This window comes from Littorina saxatilis, linkage group LG1 (genome assembly GCF_037325665.1).
Source record: "Littorina saxatilis isolate snail1 linkage group LG1, US_GU_Lsax_2.0, whole genome shotgun sequence".
Lineage (NCBI taxonomy): Eukaryota > Metazoa > Mollusca > Gastropoda > Littorinimorpha > Littorinidae > Littorina > Littorina saxatilis.
Window position 1 is genome coordinate 86984699 of NC_090245.1, and position 16510 is coordinate 87001208.

At 42.0% G+C, this 16510-nt stretch overlaps 1 protein-coding gene across 1 annotated transcript; it reads left to right on the forward strand.

The window, feature by feature from the left end:
- Window positions 1-6: 6 nt before the first annotated feature.
- On the forward strand, window positions 7-11741 carry LOC138982706 (chondroitin sulfate proteoglycan 4-like). The gene is made up of 6 exons (XM_070356036.1): window positions 7-2773; window positions 4017-4224; window positions 5253-5489; window positions 6291-6514; window positions 7202-7621; window positions 9018-11741. Exons 1-6 carry the CDS (start codon window positions 338-340, stop codon window positions 10647-10649), a joined length of 5157 nt encoding a protein of 1718 aa, XP_070212137.1. The 5' UTR covers window positions 7-337; the 3' UTR covers window positions 10650-11741.
- Window positions 11742-16510: the final 4769 nt, after the last annotated feature.

The following is a 16510-nucleotide window of genomic DNA, read 5'->3' on the forward strand; positions in this document are numbered from 1 at the left end:
AAATCAGATCAACGTTCTGGAAAATTCCAAACTGCAGATAACTACATCAGTTGTCGATGTAAAAGATCCTGACACAATAAGCAGAGACCTGCGGTATCACATTCACTTTCTCCGACCTGCGCAGAGTTTCTTTGAAAATTACGATGCAGCCGGCAAAGCCTTAACAACCTTCTCCCATCAGGAAATATTAGACGGAAAAATTTGGTTTGCTCACAAGGAGGACACAGTGATTGACATAAAACTAAACGTCAGTGATGATGCATTACTGAAAGACAGTGTAGTGTTAAGATTTCTGAAGGTGTCCCTTGACATAGATGTGGTCAGAAACACCGGCTTGATGGTTCTGTACACAACTTCAACCTTGCTCCACACCGCAAAGTTGTCTGCTGCAACAAACGTGCCCCTACAGAATTTAGAACTGAGGTACAGAATCACCAAGCTGCCGCGCTATGGGCAGATTCAGCGTCTGCAACACGGTGTAGAGGAGTGGACGGACGTTGACACTTTCACCCAGCGACATTTGAACGGATCACGCATACGCTACAGCCATTTCTCCTCCGACTTCTCTGTTCCTGGAGATGAGTTTTCCTTCGTGGTATCAGCCAAGGAGACTGAAACGCCAGAGCAGGTTTTCAAGATGACTTTCAGCCCAGTGACCTTGACAGTGACCAATAACAACAGGCTGGTTATTCACCAGGTTCCCTATGCGCAGCTGAAGAACAGTTCTTTGCTGGTGACTGCAGACCAGGGGCAGATTGACACAGCCAGATTGACTTTCACCCTGTACCGAGCTCCAAAGCTGGGAGCTGTTTATGTCACCACAGAAAACAGGATCTTCAACCCACTTGACTTCGATTCTGTGAAACCATTGGAAAAAGGGAATAACTTCTCACAAGCAGATGTCAACAATGGCAGAGTGTTCTTTAAGTTTGAAAACACAGGTTTTGACCGGCGAGAAGATTATGTAGATCTGACAATTAAATACCCGTCTTTCGCAGGTCGGATGCTTAGGCTGTGGGTCGAGTACATACCATTAGACACGGCCGTCAGATTCACGAATAACGGTCTGCGTGGTGTTGCAGAGGGTGGGGTTAAAGTCATCGACAAGTCGAGTCTGTATCTTGAAATGGACGATTTTAAGGAGTTTCAGTTCTCCCTGATTCAGCCTCCCCTCCATGGTAACATCAGCTTCTACGATCCTCGCACTTCTGCAGTTGTTGAGCCTTACATTGAGGAGTTCACTTCCACTGACATTCGAAAGGGCAAAGTTGTCTACCAGCATGATGATTCAGAAACTGATCGAGATTCTTTTGTCTTTGCTGCCATGCCCTTGTTCCAGTCAGAGGAAGAGATGCCAGATGAAATCCAGGAGTTCACGGGAACGTTTCACATCTCCATGGAGATGCGGAACGACAACCCGCCCGAGAGACTGGTGGATAAGGTGTTCCACGTTGTCACAGGCGGGCAGAAGAAGCTGACCATCGCGGACCTAGCGTTTACAGACAAGGACATCCACTTCAACACCTCCAACTTGCAGTACCGGCGCCAGAGCATACCTAACGGTGAAATCCTCAACGCAGACACGAACATTCCGGTGTATAATTTCATACAGAAAGACCTTGAAGACGAGAAACTTGTCTTTCAGCACAAAGGGGCGCAGCTTGGCCGAGCAGCTATTTTTGTCTCTGATGGACAGTTCTACTGGACGGGACTGTTTGAGATACAGGCATCAGATCCGTACATCAAGGTAGACAACAACACAGGGGTGAGTGTGTACCGAGGAGGGAAGGTGGTCATCACAGGTACCAACCTCAGCCTGGACACTAACATGAATTATCCTGCAACCAGCTACAACTTCATCGTGACAGAAGAACCTGGCTTTGGTACTGTCAGAATCGATGGCGAAGACTCTCCTGAATTCACCTACGCAGAAGTCTTGCAAGGGAAAGTTGAGTACGCCCATGATGGCAGCAGCTCTGAAGAAGACGTGTTAAAGTTTACCATCATCAGAGGAGACGTTCAAGCACAGGGAAGCTTTCCAGTTATCGTTGAGGATGATAACATGCTCCATCCTCCGGAGGTGGTCCACAATCAGTTGCTGAAGGTCGATGAAGGCCAGTCAGTGAAAATCACAGACTCCCACTTGCTTCTCCAGCATCCTTCGCTAAATGAAGAAGAGGTTGTGTTCATTGTCACAATGCCGCCCAAACACGGCTTCCTTCAAGTCAGAGGTGTTCCTCTGCGTGATGACGAACCAATACAGTTCTCTCAAGGGGAAGTCAACAGAGGGGAGGTTGAATATGTCCAGACAGAAAGTGTTGTGACCGATGACCAGTTCATCTTTGACGTGGACTCGGACACTCAAGCCTTGAAGAACCTTGTCTTTTCCATCGAGGTAATTTCCAAGTACTTGCCAGTCAAGGCCGGAAACTTGACAGTGGAGGAAGGGGGTATGACAGTTCTAACCACAAACACTCTCAAAACTGTCGGATCACAGTATCGGTCCGAGAACCTCATCTACGAAATCATCAGTATACCAGTGCATGGCTACATTGTGAACTCGGACAAGCCAAAGTCATACAACTTGGCGTTTACATCAGCCAGTCTGGTGGCAGGGAAGATTGTTTACAAGCATGATGACAGCGAGAGTCTGAACGATTCGGTCTCCATTGTGGCTTCCATGGAAGACGGCAGCTTGGAGAGTCAGGTGCTGAGTGTCAAGGTCACCGTCAAACCTCAGGACGATCAGCCGCCTCGAGTTGTTGTGAACAAGGTGAGAATATGAGAATAAATGAGGTGGTAGGTGAGTAGTTTAATTATTTTTTGTTTTAAGTGTCTGGTAAAATAGTACCGTTTCTGCAACGAAGTTGTTTTTGCTGGTGAATTTATCAATAGTGATGGGTATATCACTACATATATGGTGTAAAATCCTAATGCGAGTCCTGTTTCTCAAGAAATAGAGTTCTAACAGAATCAGACAGGTACAATTCCAGCGGTTGTGCTACAGAGCTTGTTGAGTCACTTGAGAAAAAGTGACTCTATGTAATCGGTCAGTGTTAGTCTGTCCGGCCGGCCGGCCGGCCGTCCGTAGACACCACCTTAACGTTGGACTTTTCTCGGAAACTATCAAAGCGATCGGGCTCATATTTTGTTTAGTCGTGACCTCCAATGACCTCTACACTTTAACGATGGTTTCGTTGACCTTTGACCTTTTTCAAGGTCACAGGTCAGCGTCAAAGGAAAAATTAGACATTTTATATCTTTTCTCTGAAACTATCAAAGCGATCGGGCTCATATTTTGTTTAGTCGTGACCTCCAATGACCTCTACACTTTAACGATGGTTTCGTTGACCTTTGACCTTTTTCAAGGTCACAGGTCAGCGTCAAAGGAAAAATTAGACATTTTATATCTTTGACAAAGTTCATCGGATGTGATTGAAACTTTGTAGGATTATTCTTTACATCAAAGTATTTACATCTGTAGCCTTTTACGAACGTTATCAGAAAAACAAGGGAGATAACTAGCCTTTTCTGTTCGGCAACACACAACTTAACGTTGGGCTTTTCTCGGAAACTATAAAAGTGACCGGGCTCAAATTTTATGTGAACGTGACTCATTGTGTTGTGAATAGCAATTTCTTCCTGTCCATCTGATGCCTCATATAATATTCAGAACTGCGAAAGTGACTCGATCGAGCGTTTGCTCTTCTTGTTTTAACTAAGTCAGGATGGGAATGCCGCATACATGTCAATTTTAGTTCAAAACGAAACAGGGGCAGGTGGGGTTTCTGGTAATAATTTCAGTTGGCTTACGACATTTGTGCTTTTTAGGGTTTCTTCAGTGAAAATAGATTGTTTGAGGTTAGCCTGGTTAAACATGTATCTTAAATTTTTTCTTCAGTTTGTCATTTTGCAAAAACAAAACCAGTGAAGTTTTCTCAGTCAGACTATGTATATTAGTCTAACAAAGCTGTGAATATCATACACTGATGATAACAATACAGGGACAATTTCAGGGTCTTAATGTGTGGGCCGACTCTGTAACCTTGATCACTGGAGACCACCTACACGCAGACGATCCCGATACCAGCAGCAATAACATCATCTTCACTGTGTCCTCGCCATCCAACGGCCACGTGGCATTCCTCAACAACACATTCCTGGAGACAAACAAGTTCTCCCAGCTGGATATTGACGCTGGAAGAGTGGTGTTTGTTCATAAAGGTTGGTGTAACTGTGCTGTGAACAGTCTTCACAATGCTAGTTGTAATAGATGCTGTGAAATGTTAAAATGATGCAGTATTTTTTGGGTAAAGGTAGGTGAAATTTGATGTGTGAATGTTATACTGCAAAGTGAAATGTTTGTAAAGGTTGGTTAAGAACTTGAGGTATGATGCATCACAATGTTGTAAACATCTATGAAGTGAAATGTAGTTACTATGCAGTGATGTACAGGGTGACACAAAAAAAACAGAGCCCACCAAAAGTTTAATATTTTCTGAAATAATCAGCCGATTCTTTTATTTTTTCAGGTGAGCCAAGCTGAAATGATGTTCTAACAGCCCACCAAGTTTGAGCTTCAAGATGTCATGGACAACGGAGCATAAGACATTTATAGTCGAGGCCTATTTTCGGTCGAATTCTATCCAGACTGGTCAGCCGCAGATGTGGGATCGCTCTTACAGCTGCTGTTATTGCTGCCTTAAGATCAGGGATGGTCTGGGGGTTGTTGCCATATACCCTGTCCTTGAGGTACCCCCACAGATAAAAATCTGGGGGGTTCAAGTCCGGTGAATAGGGGGACCACTCTGGGTCACATCTGCGGCTGACCAGTCTGGATAGAATTCGACCGAAAATAGGCCTCGACTATAAATGTCTTATGCTCCGTTGTCCATGACATCTTGAAGCTCAAACTTGGTGGGCTGTTAGAACATCATTTCAGCTTGGCTCACCTGAAAAAATAAAAGAATCGGCTGATTATTTCAGAAAATATTAAACTTTTGGTGGGATAGATCTGTTTTTTTTGTGTCACCCTGTATTTACAATGCACTGAAATACTAAAACCAGGTTTGAAGTGTACAAAGAAGTGGGCCGTATGACTATGAGTTTTTTTTAGCATGCTGAAGGAGGGTAGGCAACTTTTTGTGCGACACTGACAGGAGTAGCGTATTCTCTCATTTCCATCTTCATTATCAAGGCTCTAAGCAATTAAGAAGTACTCATTCTCATAGATTGTTGTCTTTTTTTCGTAGGAGAGAGCCAGGGCGAGTTCAACTTCCAAGCCAGCGACGGGACAAACAGCGACATTTTGCGGACATTCCGTGTACGAGCTCACCCGGTGGTGCTACAGCTGAGACATAACGGACCCTTGGCGGTGTTTCCCAACACCATTCACCCGGTGTCAAACGCTTCCCTACTGGCCACCACCACCTCCGCTAACTTTTCCAAACCCATTGTCTTCACTGTGATGGACCCTAAACCCAGCAAAGGTAGGCAGACATTGTGTTTTGCTGGTGTTGAATGTTGGCTACAGAACATGAACAGGCAAAAAAAGGTGTTGATATTTATGGCAAGCAAAAAAGTTGAATTTTGCATCCGCGTGGGTCGGGTTATGCTGATGTTGCTAGAATCTTAAGCCGTTCTGTTCTTGGTGAAGTCTAATAAGGGAAGCAACTCAGTGCCTTATTGCTGGGACTTTTTGTGTGGTTAGAATGCAAGTTCCATAAATTTGCTGGAAGTTGAAGACATCTCTAAAGATGCCTTTCTGACTGTTTCACTGTTTTCCATATATTATGCATGCTTGTGTACTACAGTGAAACCTCTGTTTTAAAGCCCCTCCATTAATGGCATTATAACTGCTGTAAATCTCCTGCTGCTATACAACCTTGTTTTGTCAAGACATTTTCTTAACAGTGTCACTGAGTTCACCTCCCTCTGAAGACTCCCTAATTACATTTTTGGAATTTTAGGAGGTTTTATAAGAGGTACCTTTGTTTTGGACAAGTCACCGTTATATGGTGCAATAAGACTCTGTGTGTGTGTGTGTGTGTGTGTGTGTGTGTGTGTGTGTGTGTAACTATGTTTTGCTTTGTAAGCCCGGTTTGTTTAGTGCTTTGGTTGTCGGTGTTTTATCTCAGTTATGTGTATGCTTTGTATGCTCGTTTAATTTGTGCTGGTTTGTTTTAGAATGAATTTGTAAAGCGCCCAGAGCCAATTGATGGGACTCGCGCTATAGAAAAGTTATTTATCATTATTATCATCATTATTAAATGATTTCTTTATTTCCATAGGCCAGCTGGTGACGATGGTGGCAGGGCGACCCCTGGAAATCACGTCCTTCACACAAGAGGAGGTTAACTTGGGGAAAATCTTCTTTGAACACGTGGGCTACATGCAGGAGTGGAGCCAGTCAGACAGCCTTCATCTGGAGGTGTCCACAGCCTACGCCAACCCGCTCAAGGGGGAAGTGTGCGACATTGATGTGTCTTACGGCAACATCAACTCTGAAAATCAGGTTAGGGACTTCTTCTTCTTCTTCTTCGTTCATGGGCTGAAACTACCTCGTTCACTCATGTTCTTGCATGAGTAGATTTTTATGTGTATGACCGTTTTTACCCCGCCATTCTGGCAGCATACGCCGATTTTGATGGAGGGTGAGGGTACATTTTGGTGGTGAGAGTGTCTCATGTTTGCGTGTGTTTTCGTCAGGTGTAGATGCAGCAGCTAGGTGACATCAATTTTGGTGTTTTGTGTGAAGTTGTTTGTTTGAGGGTAATTTTTTGTATGTGTCCCCAATTTTGTTGGCGCTTGCTTGAATGCATAGAAGGTATGCAAAAATTAGGGTTGTGATTATTTTTTATTTTGATCCTGAAGAGTTCATTGACAACAGATCTGTACCTTGGCATCAGAATAATTATGTTCATGTGTTGTATCTGTTTTTGTCTGTCTCGGCTTCTCTCTAGCTTGTTTCACTGATCTTTTCCTATGCAGCTAGCCGACATAAGCATAACCGTAGAGCTTTCCTGAATAGAAAATTAACCCATCAGAAGTCGGATCGATTTGTTTGGATTCTTTTAAATTTATAAAAACTCAAGTTATCTTGGAATATTACCATGTGAATTTGTTCCTTGTTCAATATTTAGTTAATTATCACAGTTGCGATGAGACTAATTAAATCTGTTGTATGTTTGCTGTTCTCTAGGAAATGCTTCTGGGCCTGTACAAAGCATCCGTTAATGAGGGTGGCTCAGTCTCCTTCACTCGCGCTCACTTTGACACCACAGAGCTCCTTCAGAGGCTGCGCGCCTTCCAGGAAGACATCACCATGACCTTTGAGGTCGTGACCTTGCCCTCACATGGTGACCTTTACCTTGGCGACCAAAAGGTCACATCCGCCACAACGTTCACCCAGGATGACATTGATTCAGAACGACTGAGATACGACCATGATGATTCTGACACCATGGAAGACGTGTTCTCATTCTCTGTGGAGATCAAGCACAATGGGGAGAAGAGAGAGAAAGAAATCTCATCTCCAAGGCATGTTCTGAACTACACCATTGAAGTGGTGCCTGTCAATGACCAGGAGTTCAGATTAGTGACGCAGAATCCCAGTGTCAGGGTGAGTTAAAAACGTTTGTGGCTACACAGTTTATAAAACAAAACAAAACAAGAGGCGAAGCCTTCAAGGCTCACGTAAGAAATCGACAAACAGTAACACAAACTCAATCACTCCGTCACACACACACACAGTACACACACACACACACACACGCACGCACGTACGCACGCACGCACGCACACACACACACACACACGCACAGACACACAGACACACACACACACACACACACCCACACACACACACAGAAAGAGCATAGGTGAAACTGTGCAAGAAAGCGAGACACTAGATCTAGATCTGTCTGTCTGCATGTAGCCTACTTACATGGACACGACTGCCAAATAGTCTCGGCCCGCTCAAAATAACAATCACCGAGACTTTCAGTAATTCCATCGCGTGACGTCTAACCCTCGTACGTCATAATGTGACGTCAATGTAATATGACGTCTTCAAATGTTAAAGTTTCTACCACAGACATACATACATACATACATACATACGCACGCACGCACGCACAGACAGACAAAAGTTAACATCGCATAGGCTACACTTCGTGAGCCAATAAGAAATAACAAAAGACTCAAGATTTTACTGTCCTTATAAAGACAAGAAAAATTGCCATGCAGTGTCGGGCAGTTACAGACATAAAATACATCACATTTACTAAGAATTAAGAATTGCACTAAAAAAAAGAACACTAAAGTAAAACATATCACATTTACTAAGAATTGAGAGTTGCACTAAAATACATCTCAAAGAACATTTGAGCGAGACAAACATATCTATTTACTTGTTTTGTTTATGTTTTTGTTGTTTCTCATCAGTTTTATTTTCAAAGCAATTTACTCAAAACATTAAGAATCTGATACGAGATACTTTCACTTACTGAGGTTAGTCTCAATGCTTGAAAGGGTTTTCTATAATTTTGAGAAGCATAAGACTTAATTACACATGCATGAAATTGTAAAAGTTCAGTCAGTCTACTTTAAAATGAATTGAAAGCAAAAGCTTTACATTGTTCTTCATCGATAGTTTGTGGCAGGCATGCTCATAATAACTGTTCAAGCCTTCATCTGTCCAAATATATACTGCTGAGAAAGAATGGATTGTTTAAGGACAGATGAGTGTTTCCAGCAGGGTAGTGGTTTCACGATTGACATTGCGTTTAATCTTATTTTGCTTCCTGCCTTCTTAGAATAAGTAACCTCCAAAGATAACTAATCATCTATCATAATTATTTGTCTGCTGTGCATCTTGTTTGTCCACTGCAACTGTAAAAGACCGATGGGTCGAAGTTCTAGTGAATGTTGCTTTTTCTGTGATAAAATATTCCATGTTTCCTTTTCTTGTTTTTTTTTTAGTTCCTAATTTAATCACACCATTTCTTCGTTCTCAGGTTCTTCAAGGGAGAGAAGTGAAGCTGACGCCAGAAAACCTGCTGACGACAGATCCAGACACACCACCATTCGACATCGTTTACACCGTGCTCTCAGGCCCCACCAACGGCAAACTGGTACGCAACGGCTATGCCTCTATGAAGGTGGAGACCTTCACGCAGGAAGACATCAACGAAGGCTCCCTGGTGTTTGTACAGAACGGGACTCGCAAAAGCGGGGCCATGTATTTCAAAGTGTCTGATGGCCATTTCCCGGCTTACTACAAAATGCTGGACATTTTTGTGATTCCGGTGCAGATAGGGATGTCCAGAGTGCGTCCTGTGGAGCTTGTGCAGTCAGAATCTTCCGTCTACGTCTCGCGCAAGTTCCTGAATGTCTCGACTAACGGTAACAGGGAGGATCTGCGTTACGAGGTTATCGTCAAGCCAGAACATGGCAGTCTGCTTCTTAGAGGACGGGAAACCAAGCACTTCAGTCAGACGGATGTGGACACAGATTCCATTCTTTATGTGATGAACAATTTGAGCCACAGCGAAGATTTATTCAGGTGTGACCTGCGCATGGAGAATATGGACGTGTCCGTCAAAGATCAAACGATTCACATTATCGTCAAGCCTCTTGTGAAACAGGAGCCTCTGATAGCACCGGCTGGAGCAACAGTGACCATCACAAAATCCAACCTGGATGCTTCAGAACTTGCCGGCAGAACCGGTGACAATCCCACCTTTGAGATTACCAGCCCTCCTAACCATGGGCAGATTTTACGTAAGCTGCGCAAAAGACGCGACCTGATCGCCCAGCCTGTGCTCAAGCCTGTGGAAACATTCACATTTGAGGATATAGTGTATGCCAAAATATTCTACGTCTCAAACGCCACGGATGTAGACCAGCCCCCCATAGCTGATACCTTCTCCTTCGTCCTGCGTGCCAACAACGCTCAACCCGCAAACGGGAAATTTTTGATCAACCTCGACGAGTCGGAAGATGAATTTATCGACGGTGATGAAACTGAGGAAGGTGGTACAGGCATTGACACTGAGGTGTCAGGATCTAGGTCAGACGAGGACGACTCGAGCAATGTCCCAATGATTGTAGGCATAGTCCTGGGCGTGTTGGTCATCCTGGCCATTGTAGCGATAGTGCTGGTGATTGTGTGGCGGCGGCGGCAGCAGGAAGAAGAGGAGTTCACGCAAAGCACACTACGCAACAAGCCCAGACCTTATATCAGCGGTCCCCTACAACTGGATCAGCCACATATTCACATTGAGCCCCAGCAGTACCTGCCCTCCCCTGGAGACGGAGAGGGGGAGGACGAGGAACGCTGTCTCATGAGACACTCCAGCAACCTCGGTGCACTCCCTGCCATCAACATCACCCACGATTCCCCGCGCTCCCCGGATCGCTCCCGAGCCGAGGTCAGCTCTGCCGTTCCTGACTGCAAGGTGACGCCCTTGGTGGAGGTCAAAGGTGAAGGTGAGAGGCCAGGGTCAAGGTCAGAGCCTGGGGATCGGCAGTCTGGGAGGTCGAGTGCTAGTGCAGATTTGTATGACTGGACACTAATGGATCCTGAGCTTCTGCAGCATTGCCGTACGGAGACACCGGTTTTAAGAGAGAATCAGTATTGGGTGTGATGTGTTTGTGTCAGTTCAGCGCAAAGAGAGGACTTTACTTGATTGGTGCAAAGAAAAAGACTTTGTTGAATTGCGAGGGAGAACAGAACTGCCATGAGATCTTCAGTAGCTTGCCTTTTGGAGTGACGTTTTAAATGATTTTTTTTTTGTTACCAATTTAGCAGAGTCTGTGTGAGAGGCATGCACTCATTTGTATTTTGACATTGTTGTTTATATGGCGGAAACTGTCATGTGTGAATGTAAACTTTGGGAGCTTGAAACCAATCACAAATCTCCTCCCAATGTTTGGCATGATTTTCATATAAAGTTATCAGAACAAATACTTGATATTCAACATGTTTTTGGTTCACCTGTGTAGTCATGGAGTCACAGTATTTAGCAGTGTTCATCTTTTTTGGACAGATGGGCAACCGGCTTTTCTTGTTTTGTTAAGCATTGTAGACCCTCTTCTCCCTGGATCACCATTTGTCAAAACAGAGAGAGTGGTGTATGATTTTAACAACACGTCATGATTTTGGTTTTAGTGAGGACATTTGTGCTTGAACTTAATTTTTTTCTGCACAGAATTCAAGGATTATCTTTATAAATGTTTTTTGACAATTTATATTGGTGGAGAAAATGAAAATGTACCTTTACTGGTATACATTTTTGTATTGCTGATGTACATTAGAATTTAGAATTTATATGTGCAACTGCCGCAAGTCTTGCTGAAACTCAAAGAGCTTACATTGTGTGTATTCAACTTTTGGAGCTTGCTTAGATTGCTGTGGTCTGTATGTAAGGCTTCTTTTTAAGCCTACTGTCTATATGATACTTACCGAGACAGTACTATTCTTAACTAGGATTGCACAAGAGTTCATGTTATATTGACTGCAGAATTTATAGCTGGAGCATTGTTTGCTCTTGAGTGTGTGTGTATATGTGTGTGTCTGCATGAGTAAATGTTAGTGAATGAAGTTAGAGAGAGAGAGAGAGAGAGAGAGAGAGAGAGAGAGAGAGAGAGAGAGAGAGAGAGAGAGAGAGAGAGAGAGAGAGAGAGAGAGAGAGAGAGAGAGAGGAGAGAGAGAGAGAGAGAGAGGAGAGAGAGAGAGAGAGGAGAGAGAGAGAGAGAGAGAGAGAGGAGAGAGAGAGAGAGAGAGAGAGAGAGAGAGAGAGAGAGAGAGAGAGAGAGAGAGCGCGCGCGCATCTATAAAGCGCTGTAACTGACTCTTGTACTAGACCGCTTATAAGCTCAGAGTTGTAGCTCTGGAGTAATCACAGAAATCTCAATATCCATTGCATGCTTGACTTGACTTTTACATAATTGTGGTCAGAAATTATGTTACATTTTTTTAGTCTATACTCAACTGTTATTTTCACGGCTTTTGTTCTTTTCATGTTCTCTCGATATATACGTGTATCTGTTTTCCTTGAACCTTTGACATTCCTAATTTCATCTGTTTTTCTTGCTTTCCTTTTTTTCTGACATAAGCCAGGCACATTTCTAACAAAAATATTTCTGATGCTTTTCAATGTTTGGGATGAAGATAATTGACCAGAGCGATCATGTTTTTTAGATTCATGAATCATGTGAATCCTTGAAAATCCTAGAAAGCCCATTAAAAGAAATCGCTTTTGTGAACAAGAAACAATTAACAAGTGGCTCTATCCCATCTCCCCCCCCCCCCCCCTTTCCCCGTCGCGATATAACCTTCGTGGTTGAAAACGATGTTAAACACCAAATAAAGAAAGAAAGATTAAAAGAAATCCATGCTTTGAATTTTATCCATGTAAAGGGTTGACGTGGTTCATTGAACATTTAACTTGCCCCAAGATTTGTATAGATACAGTGGAACCCCTATTTTAAGACCCCCCAATTTAAGACTCCCTCTCTTGTAAGACCCTGTTTTCTCAGACTTTCTGTTCATAACCTCTGTAAATGTACCCCCATTTAAAGACTCCCTCCTTTTTAAGACCTTGTTTTCTCAGATTTATGTAGGTCTTAAAGGGGGGTTCCACTGTATATGCTTATAAGTCTTGCATTGGACGGGCGCTGTGGCCGGGTGGTAAGACGTCAGCCTCTTAATCGGAAGGTCGAGGGTTCGAATCCCGGCCGCGGCCGCCTGGTGGGTTAAGAGTGGAGATTTTTTCGATCTCCCATGTCAACTTATGTGCAGACCTGCTAGGGGCTTATCCCCCTTCGTGTGTACACGCAAGCACAAGACCAAGTGCGCACGGAAAAGATCCTGTAATCCATGACAGAGTTCGGTGGGTTATAGAAACATGAAAATACCCAGCATGCTTCCTCCGAAAGCGGCGTATGGCTGCCTAAATGGCGGGGTAAAAACGGTCATACACGTAAAATTCCACTCGTGCAAAAACACGAGTGTACGTGGGAGTTTCAGCCCACAAACGCAGAAGAAGAAGAAGAAGAAGTCTTGCATTTGTATTGGTGTCTACATCAATCAGTATTCTTCCCTTGGTTTTGAATTCCCTGTTTGTTTTGTATCTTTTATTTCCCCCCACTTCCTTGATGCAGATTTAGTAGTGTTGTGACTGAGGTTGTGTTACCCCCCCCGCGGGTTAGGGGGAAGAATTACGGATTCTGTTTCTCTTTTTACCCTTGTTCAGTGTTTCTTGTATAGGATATAGTCAATTTTTGTACAGATTTTAGTCAAGCAGTATGTAAGAAATGTTAGTTAAGTCCTTTGTACTGGAAACTTGCATTCTCCCAAGTAAGGTAATACATTGTAATACGTTGCAAGCCCCTGGAGCAAATTTTTGATTAGTGCTTTTGTGAACAAGAAACAATTGACAAGTGGCTCTATCCCATCTCCCCCCTTTCCCTATCGCGATATAACCTTCGTGGTTGAAAACGACGTTAAACACCAAATAAAGAAAGAAAGAGGTTGTGTTTCTTGAGGTTGTTCACGGTGTGTTTATTCTTGAATTGATTTTAAACATATTAATTTCTGACCTAAGTGCAATCACTTTTATGGTTTTACCTTGCGGATTTACTTGAAGCTGAACTGAGGAATACAAGTGTTTGGCTCTTCTGAGTCAGAAGGTCTTTACTTTTACTATATTTGAACAGGTGTTTTATGTATTTTACATTTGTCCAGTTTCATATGGGACATGCAAGGGGGTGGGGGTGGAGCAATTTGAGCCTCTTATAGGTTTTCTTTCCTTTTCTTAGCATGTGTTTTTGCTAGTAATTACTTCAATGGATTTGTATTTTTGTTTTGTTTATAAATTATGTAAGTGTACCATGTACAAAAAATAGTGCCGAGAAGAATTGTACATACGGTTTTGGAGAAAGGATTTTACAATCAGCATTATTTTTTTTTTCTTGTTAAAGGCTGTTCTTAGTTGACCCCAAAGTTTACTTTGCAAAATATGTTTAGCTTTGGTTAAGTACTTCAGCAAGAAACTTTTAATTAAGAACAGCCTTTAGGGTAATATGGGGAAGGGTAACAACTCTTAGCTGTGGCTGTAGGTAGTATCTGTGAGCTTGAATATAAAGCATAATCAGTTGCCATGCTGTGCATGAAAGTCCACATGATTTAAGTAATATTTGTAATTAGATAATGTGACCAGTAAAGTAAAGCGATTTTTAATGGTTGCATACATGTATTTGTCTGTGTTGCAAGTCTGAACATTGTTTACAACATCATTTAAAAAAAAAATTTTTTTTACTTGGTGTACTCTTGATAGTAAGTGTGTTCAGCTGAAATAGATTTTGGTGGCAGTATAGTTTTGTGCTTGGAGTAAAGAATGCGTGAACTGTATTGAAGATGCATGTGCACTTTTTTTGGTATGGTAAATGCTCATCCCAGTAGGAAACAGCATTCTCATCTATGTATGTGTATGTAAAACATCAAATCTACAGTACTATCTAGACTTTGCTCTTGATTCATCATGTGACTGTTACTGGGATTATGTTGTCATTGTAATCTTAGCTAAGGCCATCTTTGCGGTTGTTACCTCCTTGCCAGCTTTAGTCATCTTATGACTAATTATCATTAGTTACCCACTCAAATTGGGATATGAACCAGAAATGTCTGGTATTTTGCCAGTAAAAATCTCAAAATATAAGAAATGATATTAGCAAGCGGTTTATGTTTGTTTCACAGGTTCCTTTCTGACAAACTTATATAATTTGATCACTATTGTTTTAGACTTGTGTTTCAGACTTAGTCTGAAAGGTTGGCACAATCACGTGACTAGTTACTGTGACTACAAGGAAAGGAAAAGAAAGAGGGTGATGACAGAAATCCAAGATCAGTGCCCTTGTAAACTTTGTGTTCTATTCCTCTGGGAAATTCATGATCTGAGGTGATGTTTGTGTTCTCACCATTCAAAAAACCAGTCAGATGAATTGAGATTATTGTGCATGATGTGTCAAAGCTTGTGTGATATCAAGTCTCCAGTATAGTCTGATCAGTTTAAGGTGCTGCTGTGATGTACATAATGACTTTAATGATTTTTTGTATTGGGACTTATATTGTTTAAAGTATTATGGCCACCATTTGTCGGGTAATGTCAATTTAATCTGGTCAGTTTCTGCAATGAATTTGTTTCTTGCAGTGCGTATGTCTGGTCAGTTGTTTCTGTGTGTTCCCCACAGGTTTTTTTCCTTTGCTGTAATGTCTATAGTGTCACTGTCAGTTGTTCAAGACAAGATTGGTTTTGCATCACTCATTGTGAATGAGGTGTCAGTGTTCCATTTTTTCAAATTTATTTTGACAATCTGTGTGGCAGTAATAAATAATTATACTAAAACCAGTTAACTCAGTATCGTTATAAAAGCTAGTTATTACAATTCAGGTACTAATATACCTGATGCTGTAGAGTATAACCGTTAGAATACTGTACTTTACATGTACTGCATCAACAAAACTGTTTTAGTTTTAATTTCCTGGCAGTTGATTAGCATTTGTTTCTATTGTGTATTTCCTCTGTTACTTTTCACATTGTTATTAGTTAAAGGCAAAAATGCGAACATAAACCATAGTAAAAGAAAAAGCCGGCTAATATTGGATTTTTTGGAGTTTATGACCTTTGCTAGTTTGACTTTCTTTATAGCTTTTTAGAAAGTGTATAATCCCAATCTGGAAAAAGAAAAAGAAAAAAAATTAACGTAAAAAACAATCAATTGTTGACGTGTGTAGATCAGCTTTACTAGTCTATTTATTTTTTTAGAAAGAATATTTATTCGTATGTTTCTTGCAAACTTGGTACCCCCCGCGGGTTAGGGGGAGTCCCATATTGGTTGGGACGAGAAAGAATTTACCCGATGCTCCCCAGCATGTCGTAAGGGGCGACTAACGGATTCTGTTTCTCCTTTTACCCTTGTTAAGTGTTTCTTGTATAAAATAGTCAATTTTTGTAAAGATTTTAGTCAAGCAGTATGTAAGAAATGTTATGTCCTTTGTACTGGAAACTTGCATTCTCCCAGTAAGGTAATATATTGTACTACGTTGCAAGCCCCTGGAGCAAATTTTTGATTAGTGCTTTTGTGAACAAGAAACAATTGACAAGTGGCTCTATCCCATCTCCCCCCTTCCCCCGTCGCGATATAACCTTCGTGGTTGAAAATGACGTTAAACACCAAATAAATTATAAAGAAAGAAAGAACTTGCAAACTTGGTTCATTTTGTAATCATTTGTAATGTAGATTTGTCCCAATTTTTTTTTAGGCCTCACAATCTGTTTGGTTAGTTTCCTGACTACATTTGTTGTATTACTCTCTAGTATGTACATACAATTACAAGGTAAACTGATGTATACAGTCTAGTCATAATGGTGCGTGTGTGTGTGTGTATTTACTAAACCACATCCACAATTCATTCACTCTCCATCCTATCATATGCTCTTGACAT

Bases quoted from the DNA above. Each gene is read 5' to 3' on its own strand.
- LOC138982706 (XM_070356036.1), top strand. From the start codon at position 338: ATGGTTCTGTACACAACTTCAACCTTGCTCCACACCGCAAAGTTGTCT. The intron at 2,774-4,016 runs GTGAGAATATGA...GGACAATTTCAG, and splicing joins CTCGAGTTGTTGTGAACAAG to GGTCTTAATGTGTGGGCCGA. The intron at 4,225-5,252 runs GTTGGTGTAACT...TTTTTTTCGTAG, and splicing joins AGTGGTGTTTGTTCATAAAG to GAGAGAGCCAGGGCGAGTTC.